The sequence below is a fragment of the Nomascus leucogenys genome, chromosome 7b (genome assembly GCF_006542625.1).
Source record: "Nomascus leucogenys isolate Asia chromosome 7b, Asia_NLE_v1, whole genome shotgun sequence".
NCBI lineage: Eukaryota > Metazoa > Chordata > Mammalia > Primates > Hylobatidae > Nomascus > Nomascus leucogenys.
Genome location: NC_044387.1, coordinates 56,317,901 through 56,337,173, shown reverse-complemented (window position 1 = coordinate 56,337,173; position 19,273 = coordinate 56,317,901). Strand labels below are relative to the sequence as shown.

Sequence of the window (19,273 nt, the reverse complement as noted above, 5' to 3'; positions counted from 1 at the left end):
CCTGCCTCGGCCTCCCAAAGTGCTGGGATTACAAGCATGAGCCATGGTGCCTGGCCTAATTTGCTCTTATTTTTTTTCCATCTTTGCTGTTTCTGGGCCACTGGGAACAGGCTGTGGAGCTCAGAGTCCATAGCTGTGAGGCTCCATGTTGCACCATCAAAAAATAAGGTGACGAGAGTCCTGGTTTTCCCCAGTGTCAGGGCAACAGGGGTTACTGCTCACGGGCTACATACAGAGGCACTACCTGACTGCGTCGCTGCTTCAGCTTGATTTTGACAAGGAGGATGAGGCAGACCAAGGAGACCACGACGAAGAAAGCCAGGAAAATCCCCATGTCAAAGTATTCAGTGGGTTGCTGGAACGGAACACAGACACAGTGAGTCACAGCCTCTCTCCAGCCTGGTAATCGGCACATGGGCTATCTTGGCTTGGTCAGGACAAAGATGGGGTGACTGGGATGAGTTTCCCCTCAATTTGCAGGAAACTCCTGGGGTTCTGCTCACATGCACACGGTGTGCTCCCTAGGCCCATGCAGTGCCTTCGGTGTGGCCCAGGGGGATGCCTGCAGCGATCTCAGCCAGGCCCCCCAAGAGCCAAGGGAACTCTGTTGGTAAAGCCTGGCTCCCCGTGGAATACTGTGAAGTTGGCTGTAACTGGTAAGAAAGGCCCTTCCAAATAAACACAAATAATCACATTTATAGGACAAAAGAGTGAGTGTCATGTTTTGAGGGAACAGTGATTACTAACCATATAATTAATGGTTTACAACAACTCAGAAAATTGTATGCTGCTTCCACAAATATCAGCTTCCACTACAATGAGTCATATTTACCAAAGCGCTTTTTTTTCCCCTTTAAAAAGAAGCCAGCAAGTCGGTTCAGCAAACTCCCTCTAGTTTTAGTTCTTACCTTTTCCTCACTGCCTCCTAAAACCTCGCAGCCACCTTATCTGGGACCTCCATTTGGCCAATGGGAATAGAGCTTTGCAAAGTGGAAGCTGCATGGATCCGGCTATGTTGTGCATGGGAAAGAATCATCCTACACTGTGAATGTCCCAATATTTGTGAGGAGGAAATAACACCAATATAGGGCACCAGCCCAAGGTTCCTGGAATTCTTCAGCTTGAGGTTTGAGCAGAAGAGGCTGGTTAAGAGTTAGTGGCCAGTAGTATCTCTTCTACATACTTAAGAGATGCAGATGCTATTCATTAGCCTTCGAACTCAATCCCAGTTGAAAGCTAACTTTTCCAGACTCAAATTAACTTGGGGAGTTTCAATAACGTAATCTACTCTACAGGAAGAAGGAAATACAAGCCTTTTTTTCTAGTGTCTAAGTCAGATGGAACAAGGAAGACATGGGAAGCCAGGTGCTGGGTGCCCCATCCCTTCAATTTTCCTTAGTTTGCCTTTTAGAGGCAGATGGGATGGAAAAAAAAGGATGAGAGACCGCCAAGAGGGAATGCCAGGTGGAACAGGCCAGAGACATCTTAGCACAAAAGTATCTATTTCTGGCAGGATTTTTCAAATTCACTATAAAGGAACACGAGTAAAATTTCTCCCTGGCCTTGAGTCCAATAGCTGATCTAAGCCTGCAGGAACCTGGGGTATGCCAGCATTTTAGACAGAGATAGAAATGAAAGCCCAAGGGAAATAAAGGGACAGGTAGTAGCAGAGAAGGCCCCGAGCCTGTGCCAAATGGTGCGGAGGCTCACTCGAGGAGGGCGGTGCTGGATCCTTGCTCGAGCCACTTTCTGCTTGTTGACGATGTTCATCAGCTTAATGGCATCTGCACCCTTCACATACACCACCGGCCTCTTCAGCGGGTCTTCAGAGCCCTGGTTCAGCTAAGGAAGAAGAGAGGGCTCTGGTTAAAAGGTGTGCTTATTTTAAGAAGCAGTAGAGAGAAAGAAAGGCTGGAGGGAAGGAACATTGAATACCTGTCTAGAATCCTCCAGCTCTTCCAACGTTACAGCCTTGGAGCTCCCAGAAGAGCAAGGCTGAGAATGACACTTGTTTTGGGATGGACTGGGCAAGCGGAAGGCCCAGAAAGGTCTTAGAAAATGCCCCCTGAGCCTGGTGCAGTGGCTTACACCTGTAATCCCAGCACATTGGGAGGCCGAGGCAGATGGATCACAAGGTCAAAAGTTCAAGACCAGCCTGGCCAACATGGTGAAACCCCATCTCTACTAAAAATACAAAAATTAGCCAGGCGTGGTGGCACGTGCCTATAATCCCAGATACTTGGGAGGCTGAGGCAGGAGAATCGCTTGAACCCGGGAGGTGGAGATTGCAGTGAGCTGAAATCGTGCCACTGCACTCCAGCCTGGGCAACAGAGCAAGACTCCGTCTCAGGGGAAAAAAAGAAAAAATGCCCCCTGTGCCCCAATTTCCTGGCTCTTAACCTCGCCCAGTACACGTCCCTTGGGAATTATGTCCAAACATGGACACCTAACTTCAGAAGACAAGAGCAAACGCCCTGAGATGAGGGTGACATGACGGGGACAAGCCAAGCTCACTAAAGGAAGTGACTTTCTCAGGGAGGCTGCAGTGTTGGCATGGCCTGAGGAGCTTACCTGGTCAATAGCTTCTGGGTTTTCAGACACATCAAAGATGACTGCAGTAGCTCCCCGCTGTACTGCTCGCTTGGCCTGCCAGAGTAAAAAACAGCAGGTTGGCCCTCTGGTCCTCTTACCTTTTCAAAGCTGGCCTTGGCAATCAGGCCTGTAATCAAATACAGAATCTGACAGTTACCAACTTATGTGACTTCAGGGACGTTACCTCACTTTCCTAATCCTCAATTTTCCCATCTATAAAGAAGGGGACTTATGACTAGAGTTAACAATAATATATAGTTTCAAATAGCTAGGAGGAGGACATTCCCAACACAAAGAAGTGATAAATGTTTGAGATAATGGATATGCTAATTACCCTGATCTGATCACTATACCTTATATGTATTGAAATATTGCTATGTACCCCACGAATATGTACAATTATTATTTCTCAATTAAAAAACTTTTTTTTTTAAAGAGGACAATTTCACCTACCTTGTATGGTAATCGTGAGGTCAGATGACTTATAATAGGGGAAAATACATAAATGATTACTTAACAAACTTTTGTCTTCCTATCCAGCCCAAATACTGAAAACAACCTACACATCAACAACCTGCCCAGTCAGTACAGAGGTATTGGTTTCAGTATTTCCTGTTTCAGAGCCATTGGCAACCAAAGCAAATGCCTTTGGTCCATCTCATGCGGTTCCTTTTTCCTTCCCATGTCACCCAGTCAGAAGAATATATTGAGTATTTCTGAATGAGTCTCAAAATGGTTAATTTTAATAAGTGCCACAAGCTGAAGACCTCTGGAGACACTGTCGGTGGTGGGAGCTGTGAAAAATAATTGTAAATGGGGTTTTGAAGCAGTTGGCTGCCAGACCTGGCTACACATCAAAAGCCACTTGGGAAGTTTGTAAAGCAGATTTCCTGGCTCAAACCACAGAGACTGATTGAGCAGGGCTGGAGTCAGGCCCAGGAAACTGAGTTGTGTATGCTTTCTGGGGGATTCAGATGATTCAACCACTTGGGGAACTACTGATCAGAGGGATGAGATTAGAATGTTTTAGGAACAAATGAGAAGTGATGGGATTCTTTTTGGGGGAGGTGGGGGAAGGATTCCTTTCCATCCCAAAGAACCTTCTAATTCCATGTCCAGCTAAGAGGACAGCAAGGCAGAAGCTGTGGAAAAACAAGACTTATGATATAGCATGGCTGGAGTTCAAGACCAGTCTAGGCAACATAGCAAGACCCCGTATTTAAAAAATAACAGAAAAATTAGCTGGGTGTGGCAGGACATACCTGTAGTCTCAGCTACTCGGGAGGCTGAGGTAGGAGGTTTGATTGAGCCCAAGAGGTAGAGGTTGAGTTGTGATTGCACCACTTCATTCTAGCCTGAGTGACAGAGCAAGACCCTGTCTCCACAAAATACATACATACATACATGCATGTCCTGGCTTTTAGGAGCCTGAATCTTGTTAGGGAAGTAAGACACTTCTAATGAGCGTGTATGTATGTATAGAAGGCAAAACCAGCCTTCTATAAGGTGGGCAAATGATGGCTAGTGCTTAGAGATCAATAGAGTTACTATGGGCCACAGTGCTTGAGAAAGAATAAAACTGAAATTCCTTTCCATAGGAATAATCACTCTACATTGATGTGGCGTGAGAAAGCAACATTGCCCAGAACACAGCTAGACCAATAGCTCCACTGGCCCACTAGAGGGCAGTCTCACCCTATAGCTTTTACAACAAACCAATTCCTTGTATTTAGCACCAAACAGTACCAAAAACAACTTCAGTAAAATCTTCAGTATACTGCAAGTTCCTTGGCAGTTTAAGAAGTTCTGGCACCCTGGACAATCTGTCCTTGTCTTGCAGGGGACCCTTTCTTTTTGAATGGAGATTTAATGAATTGAAACTCTCTGCCGATTGTCCACCACACCCTGTTTCATCACCAGATTGCTAGGCTAGGAGTCAGGAATGAATCCTGGGAGCTATTCCTGCCTCTGCCACTGGCATGCTGCTAACAGTGGACAACTCACTCAATCGCTTTCAGCCTCAGCCTCAGTTTCCCCATCTGTTAAAAAAAAAAAGTCGGTGGGGGATGGCTGGGCATGGTGGCTTGTGCCTGTAATCCCAGCACTTTGAGAGGCTTAGGCGGGTGGATCACCTGAGGTCAGGAGTTCCAGACCAGCTGGCCAACATGGTGAAAGCCTATCTTTACTAAAAATGCAAAAAATCAGCTGGATGTGGTGGCATGTGCTTGTACTCCCAGCTACTCGGGAGGCTGAGGTAGGAGAATTGCTTGAGCCTGGGAGGCAGAGGTTGCAGTGAGCCGAGATCACGCCATGGCACTCCAGCCTGGGCGACAGAGTGAGTGAGACTCTGTCTCAAAAAAAAGTGGGGGAAGGGGGTGCAGGGAGGCTGCCTATGTTATTATGACTAGGGTCCCTTCTAAATTCCCAGCCTTGGCCACTCAAATGAGAAGCAGCAGGCTATCAGAGCAACTCGGAACTGCACTGGCCCTGTCACCCTCCTCCAGGAAGAAAGGATGCTGATGACACAGCTGAAAAGTGTGAGGCCAGGTGGCATCACTTTCCTCCATCATAGAGCGATCTATCTTTCTATCAGAGATGGGCTTTCACTCTGTAACCTGGGCTGGAGTGGTGCAATCACAGCTCACTGCAGCCTCAAACTCCTGGGCTCGAATGATCCTCCTGCTTCAGCCTCCTGAGTAGCTGGGACTGCAGGTGCATGCTACCATGCCAGGCTAATTTTTTTTTTTTTTTGGTAGAGACAAGGTCTCACTATGTTGCCCAGGTTGGTCTTGAGCTCCTGGGCTCAAGTGATCCTCCCATTCCGGCCTCCCAAAGTGCTGAGATTACAGGCATGAGCCACCATGCTGGCTATCCATAGAGCTCTTTAGGGACACAGACTCCTCTGCCAGAGGCCAACAGCTCATGGATGCCAGAGTTAATATAATTGTAAGTAGATGCTGGTGTTTTCCGCTTAGGTGGCATCCTAGGCTTTTTCATAAATTCCTTCTCCAGACATAGAAGGGCCCTGAGGAAAAGCACTAAAAATAAGGAAATAAACAGGCCCTCTCATTCCTTTATTTGGCTTTCATTCCACAATCAAGCACATCAAACAGCACCCTCGGGGAATGTGCAATTCAGATAAGTCCAGATCAGGAGCGCGGTACCTGTGCGCTTTGATGCAGGTGCACCTGGAGAGTCTAATGGCCTCAGGATGAAAGGCTACAGGATCTGGGGTAGGGAATGTCTTCCCAGGAGAGACATGCCTCAGGGAAGCCATTTAGCCACGTCGCCTTCTTAAAGTTCAGGCTTCCCTGCTCCGCCCGGAACATGGAGGTCTCAAGGACTCGGAGGTTCCGGATGAAGCATGATCCATTTGAGAGACACAAAAGACGTTTTTCACAAAATCTAGGACATGGTGATATGTTTCCTGGTTTTTACAGTGAAGAGGGCAGGTCAGTAATAAAGCAGCTGGTTGTAGTTGCACAGGCCTGTAATCCCAGCTACTTGGGAGGCTGAGGCGGGAGTATCACTTGAGCCCAGGGGTTTGAATCTGTCTCTCTCTCTCTCTCTCTCTATATATATATATATGGTGCTTAAATTCCATTTACAGCTTGACTTCCAACACAACCAGGAAAAGGCACGGGATCTAAGGACACATCTTGTTTGAGAAAAATGCTTCATTCGCACAGGTGATCTACTTTTAAAATAATATTTAATGTAAACTACTATTAAAATCAGTTTGTATTTCCTGCACACACCAGGACTGGACAGGAGGGGAGCCAAGCTAAGATCCTATAGGGAACTTGCCTGTCAGAAGCCAGCTTAGGATTTAAAATAGGCCATGAATAACCCATATTTAGAAAAAGATACTTTTATTATACTGTTCTGAAAGGAAATTTAAAAAATACAGGCCAGGTGCAGTGGCTCATGCCTGTAATCTCAGCACTTTTGGAGGTTGAGGCAGGAGGATTACTTGAAGCCAGGAGTTCAAGACTAGCCTGGGCAATATAGTGAGACTGTCTCCACAAAGTTAAAAACTAGCCAGGCATGGTGGCGTTCACCTGTAGACCCAGCTCCTCAGGAGGCTGAGGTAGACTGCTTGAGCCCAGGAGGTTGAAGCTGTAGTGAGCCATGATTGTGCCACTGCACTCCAGCCTGGGCAACAGGGCGAGACCCTGTCTTAAAAAAAAACAAAAACAGAATATTACTTGGTCATTCTTTGCCCCCTGCCCATATTTTCAGTTTAAAAATTGATGAGGCATATTCCTTGAACCAATCACTCTCATAGATCATTCACCATTTTAATTACTCAAGTGTAGACCGAATATTATTTCAAAACAAACCTAGACCCTAGTTAGGAGTTCACAGTCTTGTGGCCACCAGAAATCCTATCTTTAGGATCTTTAAGTCACATACTTAACGTCCAAAACTCTGAAGCTGGGGCTCTTTCAAAGAAAGGATGGGAAAGATGCAGCCTGGTGGATATGGTTGCATGAAAGTCACTGGTAAACTGGGCTGTAGCTGAAGAGGGCCATTATCCCTAAACTGTGCACAGCCTGGAGTGCAAGATTAAGAGAAGGGTGTGACCGCAGAACACAGGTGGGAAGTTTTGGCAAGGCCTCCCAGAAGCAGCCAAAGGCCTTGTCTTGCTGCCCTCTGTGTGCCCTTCCCCTCATCCCCACCCACAAGGGTATCTTCACATCCTTCATCACCTTTGCTACTTCCATCCTTGCTCAGGCCAGGGCAGGCTGGCACCAGCCAGCAGGTGACCGGAAACCCAGTGCAGAGTGCTGAATGAAAGATTGCCACGGTCCTTTATTTACCTTCCCAGGGCTGCTGGACCCGAGACTAGATAATGTCTGTAGCCATTGAGACAAGTAGCAAAAGAGCAAACACTTGCGCCCTTAAAATACATTTGCAAAGTACAAAATTCCAGCCTCTAGAAGACAGGGCCTTACTGTGGTTGGCACTTACCACTCCTATGGTTATTCAATAAACGTTTATTATAAATGAAGGCAAGCCTGCCTGGTACCATACTCGGGTTACTACTGGTAAAAAGAAAGTGCTCCCTGACTGTGAATGTGATGTGGTTTTCTCATAAGGAAGTGCTTTTACTAGTAAGATTGAGTCTAGAATGTTCCAGTGCAAATGTACCAGTTATGATGAGAATTGTCCCATCACCACTTTGTGGGTGGGAAAACATGAAGCCTAGAGCCCGCCACTTACCAGGAATTCCACTCAGGAATGGATCTGGCATATTCTCCCCAGTGTGTGTGGTTATACCCAGACTTGGTTTGGGGCTTGGCCCTACCCCCATCCCTATTCCCTGGAGTCTCTGGGGCACGGATTCCACTTTCACCTGTTTACCTGTTCCTCTGTCAAGCTCTCAGATGTGGTACCCCTAGTGCCTACCCTTTATTGCAGGAAAACTTTGACAGAATACAGTCGTAATAGGAAATAACCCAAACGATTACTAAAAATCTCATTTGTCCCACATTCCTGACCATAAGCTAACCAAGGAAGTTGGACTGTTAGCGCTAATATGAAGACATGTCTTCAACCTCTTACAAGAAGTTGCAGACATATGGGGGCCCCAAACAGACTTTTTTGTCTCTACTGAATACAATTTTGCCTTCTGGCTTTTTTCTTTATCATAAGCTTCTAAGTTATTAAAAATTCTTTGTAAATATTTTAAATGGCTGTGATTTTTTTTTCCTATATGCTACACATGTATTTCTGATATTTGGGTTGTTCCAGTTTTTAAAATTATGATTAATACTACATTGAATAAATATTGGTTTTCATTTCTAGTTTGCAGAGGACATATGCCCTGTGCCAAAGAATATAAAGATTATGAAGAATCTCAATAAAATCCACATCAAATTTTAATGCCCCTCCTTATATACCCACCCAACTCTTATTTACCTGCATAAATGACAAGATAGATAGACTGGCACAGACAATACAGGCAAATTTGTCAACAGATTTAATTTCTGGGTTAGGTGGCCTGTTGATGAGCTGGGTGGAAGGGAGAAAGAGGTGAGTTTGAGAGTAACTCTCTAGATGATGATACTTCACATGCAGAAAGACACTTCAGAGTCAACTATAATGAGTTGATCATATTAATACTAATATTACTAATCCTTCAAGGTCAAGTTCCTGTGTAACCTTTTCCATAAAACTAATGGTGCTTCTCCTTAGCCAAAGGACAGATAAGATACCTCTCTCTGAGCTCTAATATCTCAGGGTTTCTCTTCTGTTGTTTACCACTTCTGTAATACATTTTCCCTGAAAATACGATCATCTTTAGAGTTTTTGCTATTTATAAGGGTAATATGTGCATGATGTGAACAATTCAAAATAACTCAGAAATTGAAAGCAAAAAATAACTCATCTGTTACCCCCTATATCCCAGCATTTTAACATAACGGTGTGGTTTATATCCTCCAATGTTTTTTTAACCCATATATTGGCAAGAATAAAATGCATATGTGTTACAGACACCAAAATGTAGTTAAAAATATGCTGGATGAGTACCTATAATCCCAGCTACTTGGGAGGCTGAGGAGGGAGGATTGCTTGAGCCCAGGAGCTTGAGGCCAGCCTGGGCAACATAGACCCCAGCTGTAAAAATTTTTTAAGGCCGGGCACAGTGGCTCATACCTGTAATCCTAGCACTTTGGGAGGCCGAGGCGGGTGGATTGGCTTAGTTCAGGAGTTCAAGAACAGCCTCGGTAACACGGTGAAACCCCGCCTCTAATAAAATAAAATAAAATAATTAGCTGGGTGTAGCAGTGTGCACCTGTAGTCCCAGCTACTCGGGAGGATAAGGCAGGAGAATTGCTTGAACCTGGGAGGCGGAGGTTGCAGTGAGCCACTGCACTCCAGCCTGGGGGACAGAGTAAGACTCCGTCTCAAAAAAAAAAAAAAAAAAAAATTTAAAAATAAATACATTGGACATATTGGACATACACTGTTCTGTACTCTATTTCCCCCTTAACTCAACAATTTACTCAACAACACTTATATGCATTGATGTGGAAAAATATTCATTCTTCTTACCAGCTACACATATTATTCCATTGTATGGTTATTCAGAGCTCCTTTAATGACCATCTCCCTGAGAGGCACGTAGCAGATTTCTACATTTTCTCTGTTATAAACAGTGCTGTATTCATATCCTTGTACTCATATTCTGGAGGCATCTGTCCTTAAAATAGCCATGAGTGGTCCTGCTGAGTCAAAGGGTATAGATGTCCTATACATAAAGGCATTGCTTGGGTGCCAGGCATACCCTTGGAGATTAACAGAAACTCCCAGGAGCTAGGAGGTAGACTTTACTGACCACATTGGTATGCCCCATAAAGCCTAACATGGCTGGGCGCATTGGCTCACGCCTGTAATCCCAGCACTTTGGGAGGCTGAGGTGGGCGGATCGCTTGAGGCCAGGAGTTTGAGACCAGCCTGGCCAATACAGCAAGACTCCGTGTGTCTATTTAAAAAAAAAAAAAAAAAGCCTAACAAAGCAGACTGCCCTGGGCGTGGTTCATAGTCAAATTCTATTTGCATTAACCATGTATTAATTTAGTTGTTCCACAGTAGTTATTAACTGGTTACTATGTGTTCTAGACCCTGGGGACTCATACAGCAGCTGGCAGCAAGCATGGTCACAGACCCCTGTCCTCACCAAGCACACATCCTGCCTGTGGTGCTGGTAGAGCCCTCTCTGAAGAGTCCAGGAGAGTCACAAGGAAAAGCATGTACATTTAGTTCCAAGGGCAAATGGGTAAGAAATTAAGAACATGGCTTCACTTGCCTCATATCTCTATAGTAGCCTTTCCCAAAGTGCATCTACTAAGGGAATGATTTTCCTGGTCAGTGTCTTTTGAGAAATGCTGCATATTCCAGAGCTATCCCTGACACATACATCATTAACATGCTAGAGGCTCCTATTTTACCCAGCATCCCAAACTTTTTTGGACACAAAGCCTGTTTGCAGCAACTCCTGTTAACACTCTCCCTTCCATGGAGCAGGCTTTAGGACTCTGCTCCAAGGCTCATGGTATGTCAAGGTGAGAGGAGTATCATCCCCTTAACCCACTTCCCCTCACTCTAACTCACAGGTGGAAGGCTGACTGATGTGACAGAAGACCAACATTTTGATCTGGAAACCAATTACTAAATGGCACCCATAATTTAAATGAGATGGTTATCAGTATGGAAACATTCGAGTATACAGTTCCATTTGACAACTACTGAAGAGGGCCAACTGTGTGCCAGGCATCCCAAAGACGACACAAGCCAGGACCTTCTGGAATTGTCTCTCATAACACACTTGCTGCTGTCCTGGGTGAAGAGACCTTGCTTAGCAAGCAGCAGCATGAAGACACTGAGGTCTCTTCCCTTCTTATCCAAGTGAGTGTTCACTTGGGGCTCTTCTCTGACAGACTTACACATAAGTAGTGTGACCGAAGGGGGAAGAAACCATGCTCATGGAGAATCTGAAATGGCACCAGAGTCCCAGGGCTTGGTTCTCAGGACTTGGCATCAGCATTCTGCTTTATTTTGGGTCCCCAGGTTACTTCTGCAGCTATTCGCAGAGCACAGCACACTGTCCCGGACATTTCTGGGTTATTTCTTGCTCGGGTGGATGTGGGTGCAAGGGGTCTTGCCATGGGCCTGCTCTTCATACAATCCTTACTTCCCTACAACCTGGGCTCCCTCCTTAAGGAGGTACCCCATCTCCCCCATTCCTCCACCCATGGCGCAAAGTCAAAACTGCAGCCCTTTGCCTTTTCACCTATGCCCAATGGCTTACCAAATTTTGCTGATTCTGGCTTCCAAATCCATCCATCATTTTTTCATCCCCACTGCTGCCACCCTGGCCAGGACACCAGATTTCTCACGAGTCCCAACAACATTCTCCTCTGGGGGCTCCTGAGCACAGCCCACCTTGCATACCCCTGCCCCCTCCCCAACATGGTCTCCATGCAGTAGCAGAGGGACCATTCTCAATCATGGATCTGACCTGCATCACCCTTCTCCAATGACTGTGCTGCTCTTAGGGCAAGATGTGACCTCCTCCTGCTTATTGTTTCTGAACACAACACTCAAACTCCTAAGTTGAATTTAGATTGAGCTTTTTTTTTTTTTTTTTTTTGAGATGGAGTCTCACTCTGTCGCCCATGCTGGAGTGCAGTGGCACGAACTTAGCTCACTGCAGCCTCCACCTCCTGGGTTCAAGAGATTCTCCTGCCTCAGCCTCCCGAGTAGTTGGGATTACAGGTGTGCACCATCGTGCCCGGCTAATTTTTTCTATTTTTAGTACAGACGGGGTTTCGCCAGGTTGGCCAGGCTGGTCTTGAACTCCTGGCCTCAGGTGATCCACCCTCCTTGGCCTCCCAAAGTGCTGGGATTATAGGCCTGAGCCACCATACCCGGCCTAGACTGAGCTTCTTTTAGTTCTCTTCAAAATCCCAAACTCAATGGTGGCCACATTTGGGGTAACAGGAGACCAACCATGAGGAGCACGTTACCCCCGTCACCCCCCCACAGGGTTCATCTTTACTGCTTCTTTCTGTTCAGGTATTATTCCCTCAGGCTGTGGTGCCCAGTGGCCTTATGCTGTGCTCTGCCATGCCACTGTGGCACTTATGACGTCACACTGTCATTGTTTACTTAAAACGCCTCCTTCACTAAAGGGCAGCCAGTGTGTCAGACTTCTTTCCTGCTGAATTCCCAGAACCTGGCAAAAGGCCTGGCACAGGGTAAATGGCCAAGAAATGTTTGTTGATTAACCTAAAAGATCAGCTTTTGCCCTAGGGGTTAGCATCAAACACCAAGGGCCCTGCTACTGAAAGCACTGATTGCAGCTCATTCTAGGCCACCTATCTCCTCCCTTTGACTTTTGAGAAAGGTCTGTTCTCTACCAAATCTTCTTGGAACATAATATTCTTCGTACTTTAGATTCTCAGGATTCAGTTTCTTATTACTGGTGCCATCTTCTGCTGTTGCATTTCCAGACAGCCTTTTTACTGGTTGTCAGTTCAAATGCAGGCATCGTGTCTCTGGCCAACCTTGGCCCCAGGCACTAAAAGTGGCTTGGCCTTGTTGTGGATCTGTATCAGGCCCCAGCCCCTGTGTGTGCTCATCTCTGGATATCAAAGCTCTCTGAAAACAAGCCCAACCACTTGCAGGTGTTTGTTCCTTCCATTCTGCAGGAATGGGAGCCTCCCTTAGTACCTTTACTAGAAGAAAGCTGGCCAGATGACTACCCTTGGCCATGTCCACAAGAATAGGCTGTATGTGAATTTTTACAGCCTCCTCCCATTATCACTAGGGGGCCTTGACTTTCCTCTGGCCTAAAAGACTGATGGAGTTCATCCTGCAACCTGCGGAGAAATATGGCCACACCACACAGCGGCCCAACCCCCGTAAAGTGCAGGCTTGGTCGCTTTCCCCACCTGGTGCGAAGCTCTGGAACTTTGGCTCTCTGGGTGAACTGGTGGCAAATTCTACCACAGCTTCAAAATCCCCAACTCAGTGGTGCCCTAATTTGGGGTAACAAGAGACCTAAGCATAGGCTTGAAGGCTTGAGAGACACAGCCATCTAAAGCCGGAGCCTGGAACACATCACTGCTGAAATGCAGGGCGGCAGGAACCAGCCCTGTTTCTGTTGCCACCACTAGGCCTGCTCCTGTGGTCAGGGAGGGGAAAAGGGCCGTTAACACGATGGAGAGCACCCAGCCAGTCCTAGGGACTGGCCACGCCTGACACCCACAGGTCCCTCTTGGCAGGTCCTACCCCAGTCCAGAGAGCCCAGGCTCTTTGAGTCCTGTTATGCCCCTCCCTCTGGAGGCCACTAAGTGGATTTTAAATCCTTACTCCTCACTTTTTCCTTTCCTCCTCCTCGAGTTCTTCACTTAGTAGTGACCACCCAGGCACCAGGCTCTTGAACATTCTGGTCAGCTGCCGTTCTCTGAAGCATGAGTCACTGCATGACACAGGACATTCTCACTGGGCAAGGGGGCTCCCAAGGCCTGCCTCACCAAGGGCCCTGTTTTCCGACAGAAACTTTTCATTCCATAGGAAATGAGGTCACACACCAGAGCACATGGGTAACCGGTGAGAAAATCCTGGTGCCAGGAAGGGGGGTGGTGGTGGTAGAAGAGGGGAGGCAAACTAGACCCTGACACTCACGAACCAGCAGGGGGAATCACCTGTGGCTCTTGGGTAATTTGTACTAGGGTAGGGATGAGGAGGGTGGAAGAAAGGGACGCACACAGCTTTAAAAAAAAATCTGGTTTCTTTTAAAGTATATACAACATACATGATTTTACTAAGCCAAACTTGCAGGACATTTGGCTAGCTTACTTTCAAGACTTGGAGCCCCTTAATCTACGGCCTACAAGAGACAACACACAGGAGGTAAAGAGGGGCAGGGGCAGGGGCAGGAGCGGGGGCGAGAGGCCAGGGCGGCCAGGCGGGCTTCACTGCCTGGGGGGTTGGGAGGTGAGGGTGGGTGGCGCAGTGCTGCCAGCTCCACCCGCCGGCTCCTCGCTCCAGGGCTTGGCTGCAGCCCGGCCTGACCTTCCAGGTTTCCCTGGCAGGAGATCAAAGCGCTGAAGCCACAAACACAGCTCAGAACTCCGAGGCCCTGCGGCCAACATCCCCCCTCCCGCGGCTCCTCTCCGCGCCAGGAGCCCTCCTCCTCCCCACTCCCAACCCTCGTGCACCGCCCTGCAGGGTCCCTCCTCCCCTCCACCACCCTGCTTCTCTATGTTCCCCCTGCCCCCGAACCTCCAATCCAGCGGGCCGGGACTTTCGGGGCGGGCTGCCATCCGGCCTTCTCCGACCGGGGAAAGTGCCCTCCTCGCCACCGGCCGCGCCCCTCCCCACCGGGAGAAGATATTTCTCGCCATAATTAAAGTCATTAAGCCTCCAAAGGCTCCCGTCGGCTGCAGCTTCTGAGTTCCGGAACGAAGATGATGCATTTTAAGTCCTACTTAAGATTATGCTGATCTATTTAGGAGACATGTAGCAGCGAGAATTCAGCGGTTAAGTTAGTGGTTAAGACTGCCTAAGTTTAAATAGTGTTACTTATTCTCAAAATATGTAGCAGCCCCACTTAATTTCTCCTAATTAAAGGTACCCGACTGAAGAGGCTGGAGTCCGCGGCCATTGCACAGGTTGGTACCCTTTTCACAATCAGAAACTAGTGGGTGTCAAACGGAAATGCATTTCCCTAGATCTTAATCTTAAACATAGACGTTTAGACCAGTTCCCAGAAACACAATGATCCTCTTTGTTTTAACACCTGACAAGGAGCACCAAAAACCCAGGAAAGCCTGTCCACACCCTCCTGTTCCATCGATACTGTGGGGTGAAAGATGTTATGGAAAAAACTGCAGTTGGGTTGTTTCATTACCTGCCTATGCCTGGAAGATAAGCTTTTGGAAGAACCTGGAAGCCGTTATCTTGGTTGAGTTTCCAAAGTCCCACTTCAGGCCAAATCTTATATAGTCAGCAACTAGAAACTTCAAAAAGGACCACCCCCCTTCAATGCATATGGCAACTAATTAATATAAACAAGTGTTAATTAGGTGGCAGCATCAGGCTTAACGAGGAACAACAGTGCCTGCAAAGTCTGGACACCCTACAGCCTCTCTGGAGGATGAGAGGCGGTGGGCAGGCTCTCTCTGAAGGCTGAGTTCCTCACAGGGACAGCTGTGCTTCTCAACCTTTGCTCATTGAGGAGGCAACTGGGGAGATTAAAACAAAAACAAAAACAAAAACACTCTTGCCCAGGACCTACCCCTAGAGATGATTTGATCTATGTAGATAAAACCCCAGCAGCAATATATTTTTTAGAAGTTTTGCAGTTATTTTAAAATTCAGATAGGGCAGAGAACCACTGATCTAACCTAAAATCACACACGGCCTCTGGCATGACTGTCCAATGCACCTTCTGGAGTTCCTCTCCTGATTCAGTTGGACTGGTGTAGACCCAGACGCCATCTAACCAGCACGCACTGGGAATACTTACAATGAGGCAAAGGAAGGTGTTAGAAAATTGCTGAATCAGGTGGTAAACTCATTGAGAAGGCAGAAGATTATTTTGATTACACGATTTTCTTATTTTTATGAAGAGGAAAGTAATTTGGATGAAAGCATTTTTGCTTGCTTCTAACATTCGTGGGACAGGGGACAAGGGCTAACAAACTAGTAAATAAAATAGATCTTACTCTTCTATCTTGACATATGTACCTTCATAAGAACTTGAAACATAGGTTCCAGGTGAGCTTTCTAACTCCTTGGAGCCCCTCGCCAGAGCATGTCAGTGTGGAGACAGCTGACCCCTCGTCCACCCTGCACTTTGAGGGGGTTGTAAACAGGCAGGTGAACACCCCAGGCTTTGAGGCCAAGCTGTGTCTACATCCTTGGGAAGAGGGGCATGCTGCCAGTGCACTGTGCCTCCAGGAGGATGGTCCTAGAAGAGAGGTCTGTAAGGGCTGGAAGCCAACACAAGGTCATCTTAGGGGGGTTTAGGGATGCTGGGAATGGTTTGGATGGGGGCTTCCCCTTGGACTCCTCACCCTGTGGCCAGAAGGTTTAAAAGAGGGGCTTAAAGCACAGCCCCCCTGCTTGGTCATAGAGCGGTACTGAGACTCCAAGAGGGAAAGTAAGGAAAGTACCTATTAATGTTCCAGGCAAGGCACCGAGTGCTTTCAAATGGTACTGAATCTGCAGAGCAACTCTGCAGGGGAGGTGGTGTTGATCCCCATTTTACAGCTAGAGGCTCAAAGGTTACATAACTTGCCCATGGATACTTAGCCACAAAATGGAGGGCTGACATTTGACCTAAGACTCTCTCCATAATCCCAGGCCAGAGAAATACTCACGTTGTCCCAGGGGATTCTAAAATCAAGTGTAATGGAGATATGTGCACATATATCAATGTGAATGCTGAACCTCCAAACATTCCATTAATAGCTTATGTAAGTATTATATTTCCTGGTAACACAAGGAAATTCCAGATAGCTCTTATCCTAACCCACTTGGTCTCCCTTCTCTTGAAATTTCCCTTTACAAATGTCATGCAGCTCATGTAGTCAACATAAGGAGGGATTTTTTTTCTCCCCTCGCTGCCTATCACACTCATCGCATCACATCTGGCCGTCCCTGAGAGGTGGCAGGGTGGAACATTTTCCTACTTTTGTACAGGGTTACCTGCTTAAAAACTCAGGTCTATTTAGTCAAAGACTATTTCATCCAAAGGCGTTATATTCATTGCCACTGTAGCCAATGCAAGTTCACAAACACTACAACTTTCATCCTTTATTCTTAAGGATCTAAGTTGTTTCAAAATGATCCCCTGTGTACCCTATGATATTGACTCCTTTTACATGATTTTGTATTAGTAGAGTTTAAGAAAAGTTTCATTATCTCTTCACCTTAAACCAAAATCATTTAAAACAGCTACAGAATCAAATTCCTTTCTCTAGAGAAGGAGAGTTACATGGCCCCCCTCAGCCATGTTATTCTTATCTGGGTGCAGTCAGTTTGATGACACCCTACCAAAGCCAGGCTGGCCAACCCAGGCTCTTTTTAGCACTGCCATAGTGGAATAGCAGGAAGAAAAGGGGGTACCTCACACTGCTCAGACTGAAATCCTAGCTCACCTTCCCAGCTCTGTGACTGTGAGCATGTGATGAATTTTCTGTTTTATTTCATCTGCACAACGGGGATGACACTGAATCTATCTCCTGAAGGCTTCTGGAAGTTGACATGACATGTTACACTTCATATACACGCAGGGATGTCCCAGTTTAGGCCAAGAAATGATGACACAGCATGAGTCTGGCAGAGGGTGGTCAGTGGCTGTCAGCCCAGTGGTATGTCGGAATGCCTGGGGGAGCTTATTAAATAATAGAGGGGGCCAGGCATGGTGGCTCACGCCTGTAATCCCAGCACTTTGGGAGGCCGAGGCGGGCGGATCACCTGAGGTCAGGAGTTCGAGACCAGCCTGGCCAACATGGTGAAACCCCGTCTCTACTAAAAATACAAAAATTAGCTGGGCATGGTGGCGGGCACCTGTAATCCCAGCTACTTGGGAGGCTGAGGCAGAAGAATCGCTTGAACCCAGGAGGCGGAGGCTGCAGTGAGCCAAGATTGCGCCATTGCACTCCAGCCTGGGGGATAAGAGTGAGACTTCATCTCAAAAATAAATAAATAAATAAATAAATAAAATTAAATAAAAAATAGAGGGGTAGACTCCTCCCTGGAGACTGACTGATGGGAACCGGGCTGGAGGTAGATCTAGCCTTTGTAGGTTTGAAAGCTCCTCAGGCCAACTCTTAGGTGCAGCCAAGATGCGTAACCACAGACCAAGATGCTAAGGAGGTAAGAGAGGGAGAGATGGTGAGCTGGGAATGTGCTCCTTAACCTAACTCATCAAGCCCTTGTTCTTTCCCTCCTACAATGGCCCAACTGCTTCTCAGCTACATTTCTAGTTTTCAAGAAACCCACTTATGCTACTCTACCTCAGACTTAAGGAAAGCGCTTATTAAAGAGAAAATGCATCTTCGAGGCAATAAACAATTGAACTTTTTGTGATGTCTGGGGAAAGATACCCCCAAAGCAGAAGTCTGGGTCCCTCACAATCAAAAGCCTCCAAACAACAATGATCACAGGCATCCTCTGGTCACCAGGTCTTGACATGGCACCTGGAACCCAGCGGGCACGAAAATGCTGGGGAGACACGGCCATGGGCACAAGAGCAACCATTTATACGGGGCAAGATTTTGGGCTTCATGGCAGAAGTCCTCCTGACTTTTGGGTCCAGGTCTTTGGCCTCTATGCCACAGGAGTCCCAGGGTCTTGCATAGGAGCCTCTGCCTTGAGTAGGAGAGAGCAATGGAATGCAAGTTCCAGATGGGTCTTCTGAGATAACAGGATAAAAATAGAGAAAGATGAGAATCTCAAGGACACCATTTTCAGGTTTAAGTCCTATTTTTAAAAAATGAAACACATGCTTTCTTGAAGTAAGCCCTCAGACATACTCTGAACTGAGCTAACCAAGTCACAGAACTTGTATGTCAACTGCCCAACTAATATCCACTTCTCTGCGATAAGTGGTGACAGTTCTGCCATTAGAAGGAATTTTAGTGATGGGGTCCGGGCGTGTGGAGAAGGGATATTGGCCATAGCAATCATGAGTTAGGCTGTAAAACATAAGTTAAACGCAGAATGTCCTATATTGAATTAGACCCGAAAATGTCCTACATTTTCGGGTCTAATTCAAGTAACAAGTGCTATAATCACCTTTCCATAGGCTAACAGAATGAAGGCTGTGGCAAATCTATGCTTTTATTTCTCCCAAATGCGTTCCAGTCCTGGTACTCAATAAATAGTCATCACAATGGTGCTGATGATGGAGGGGGAAGGAGAAAAGTGGCAGAGTCATCAAGCTAGCCTTCCTCAGCCCAAAAGCTAATGCTAGCTGGAGAATAAAGGTGCTCCCAAGCATCCCTACCACACATCTGGGGTGTAACAATAATCATTAATACTACTTTCTGTCCTGTGTTCACAATCCATCAATGCCCCTCTTGGGCTGGAAAGCAGCGAGGGGCTTGCAATCCACTAGGTTAAAGAAATGGAACTAGAGGCTGGACACGGTGGC

General features: G+C 46.8%; 1 protein-coding gene across 1 annotated transcript in view; it reads right to left on the bottom strand.

Moving 5' to 3' along the window:
• The window catches only part of ZNRF3 (zinc and ring finger 3), a 172,809-nt gene that overhangs the window by 11,074 nt on the left and 142,462 nt on the right, over positions 1-19,273 (bottom strand). Inside the window, exons 3-5 of the mRNA XM_030816028.1 lie at positions 2,572-2,646; positions 1,711-1,842; positions 245-355 (exon numbers count right to left, since the gene is read on the bottom strand). Of these exons, the coding sequence (XP_030671888.1) occupies positions 245-355; positions 1,711-1,842; positions 2,572-2,646 (318 nt within the window). The remainder of the gene's footprint in view (positions 1-244; positions 356-1,710; positions 1,843-2,571; positions 2,647-19,273) is intronic.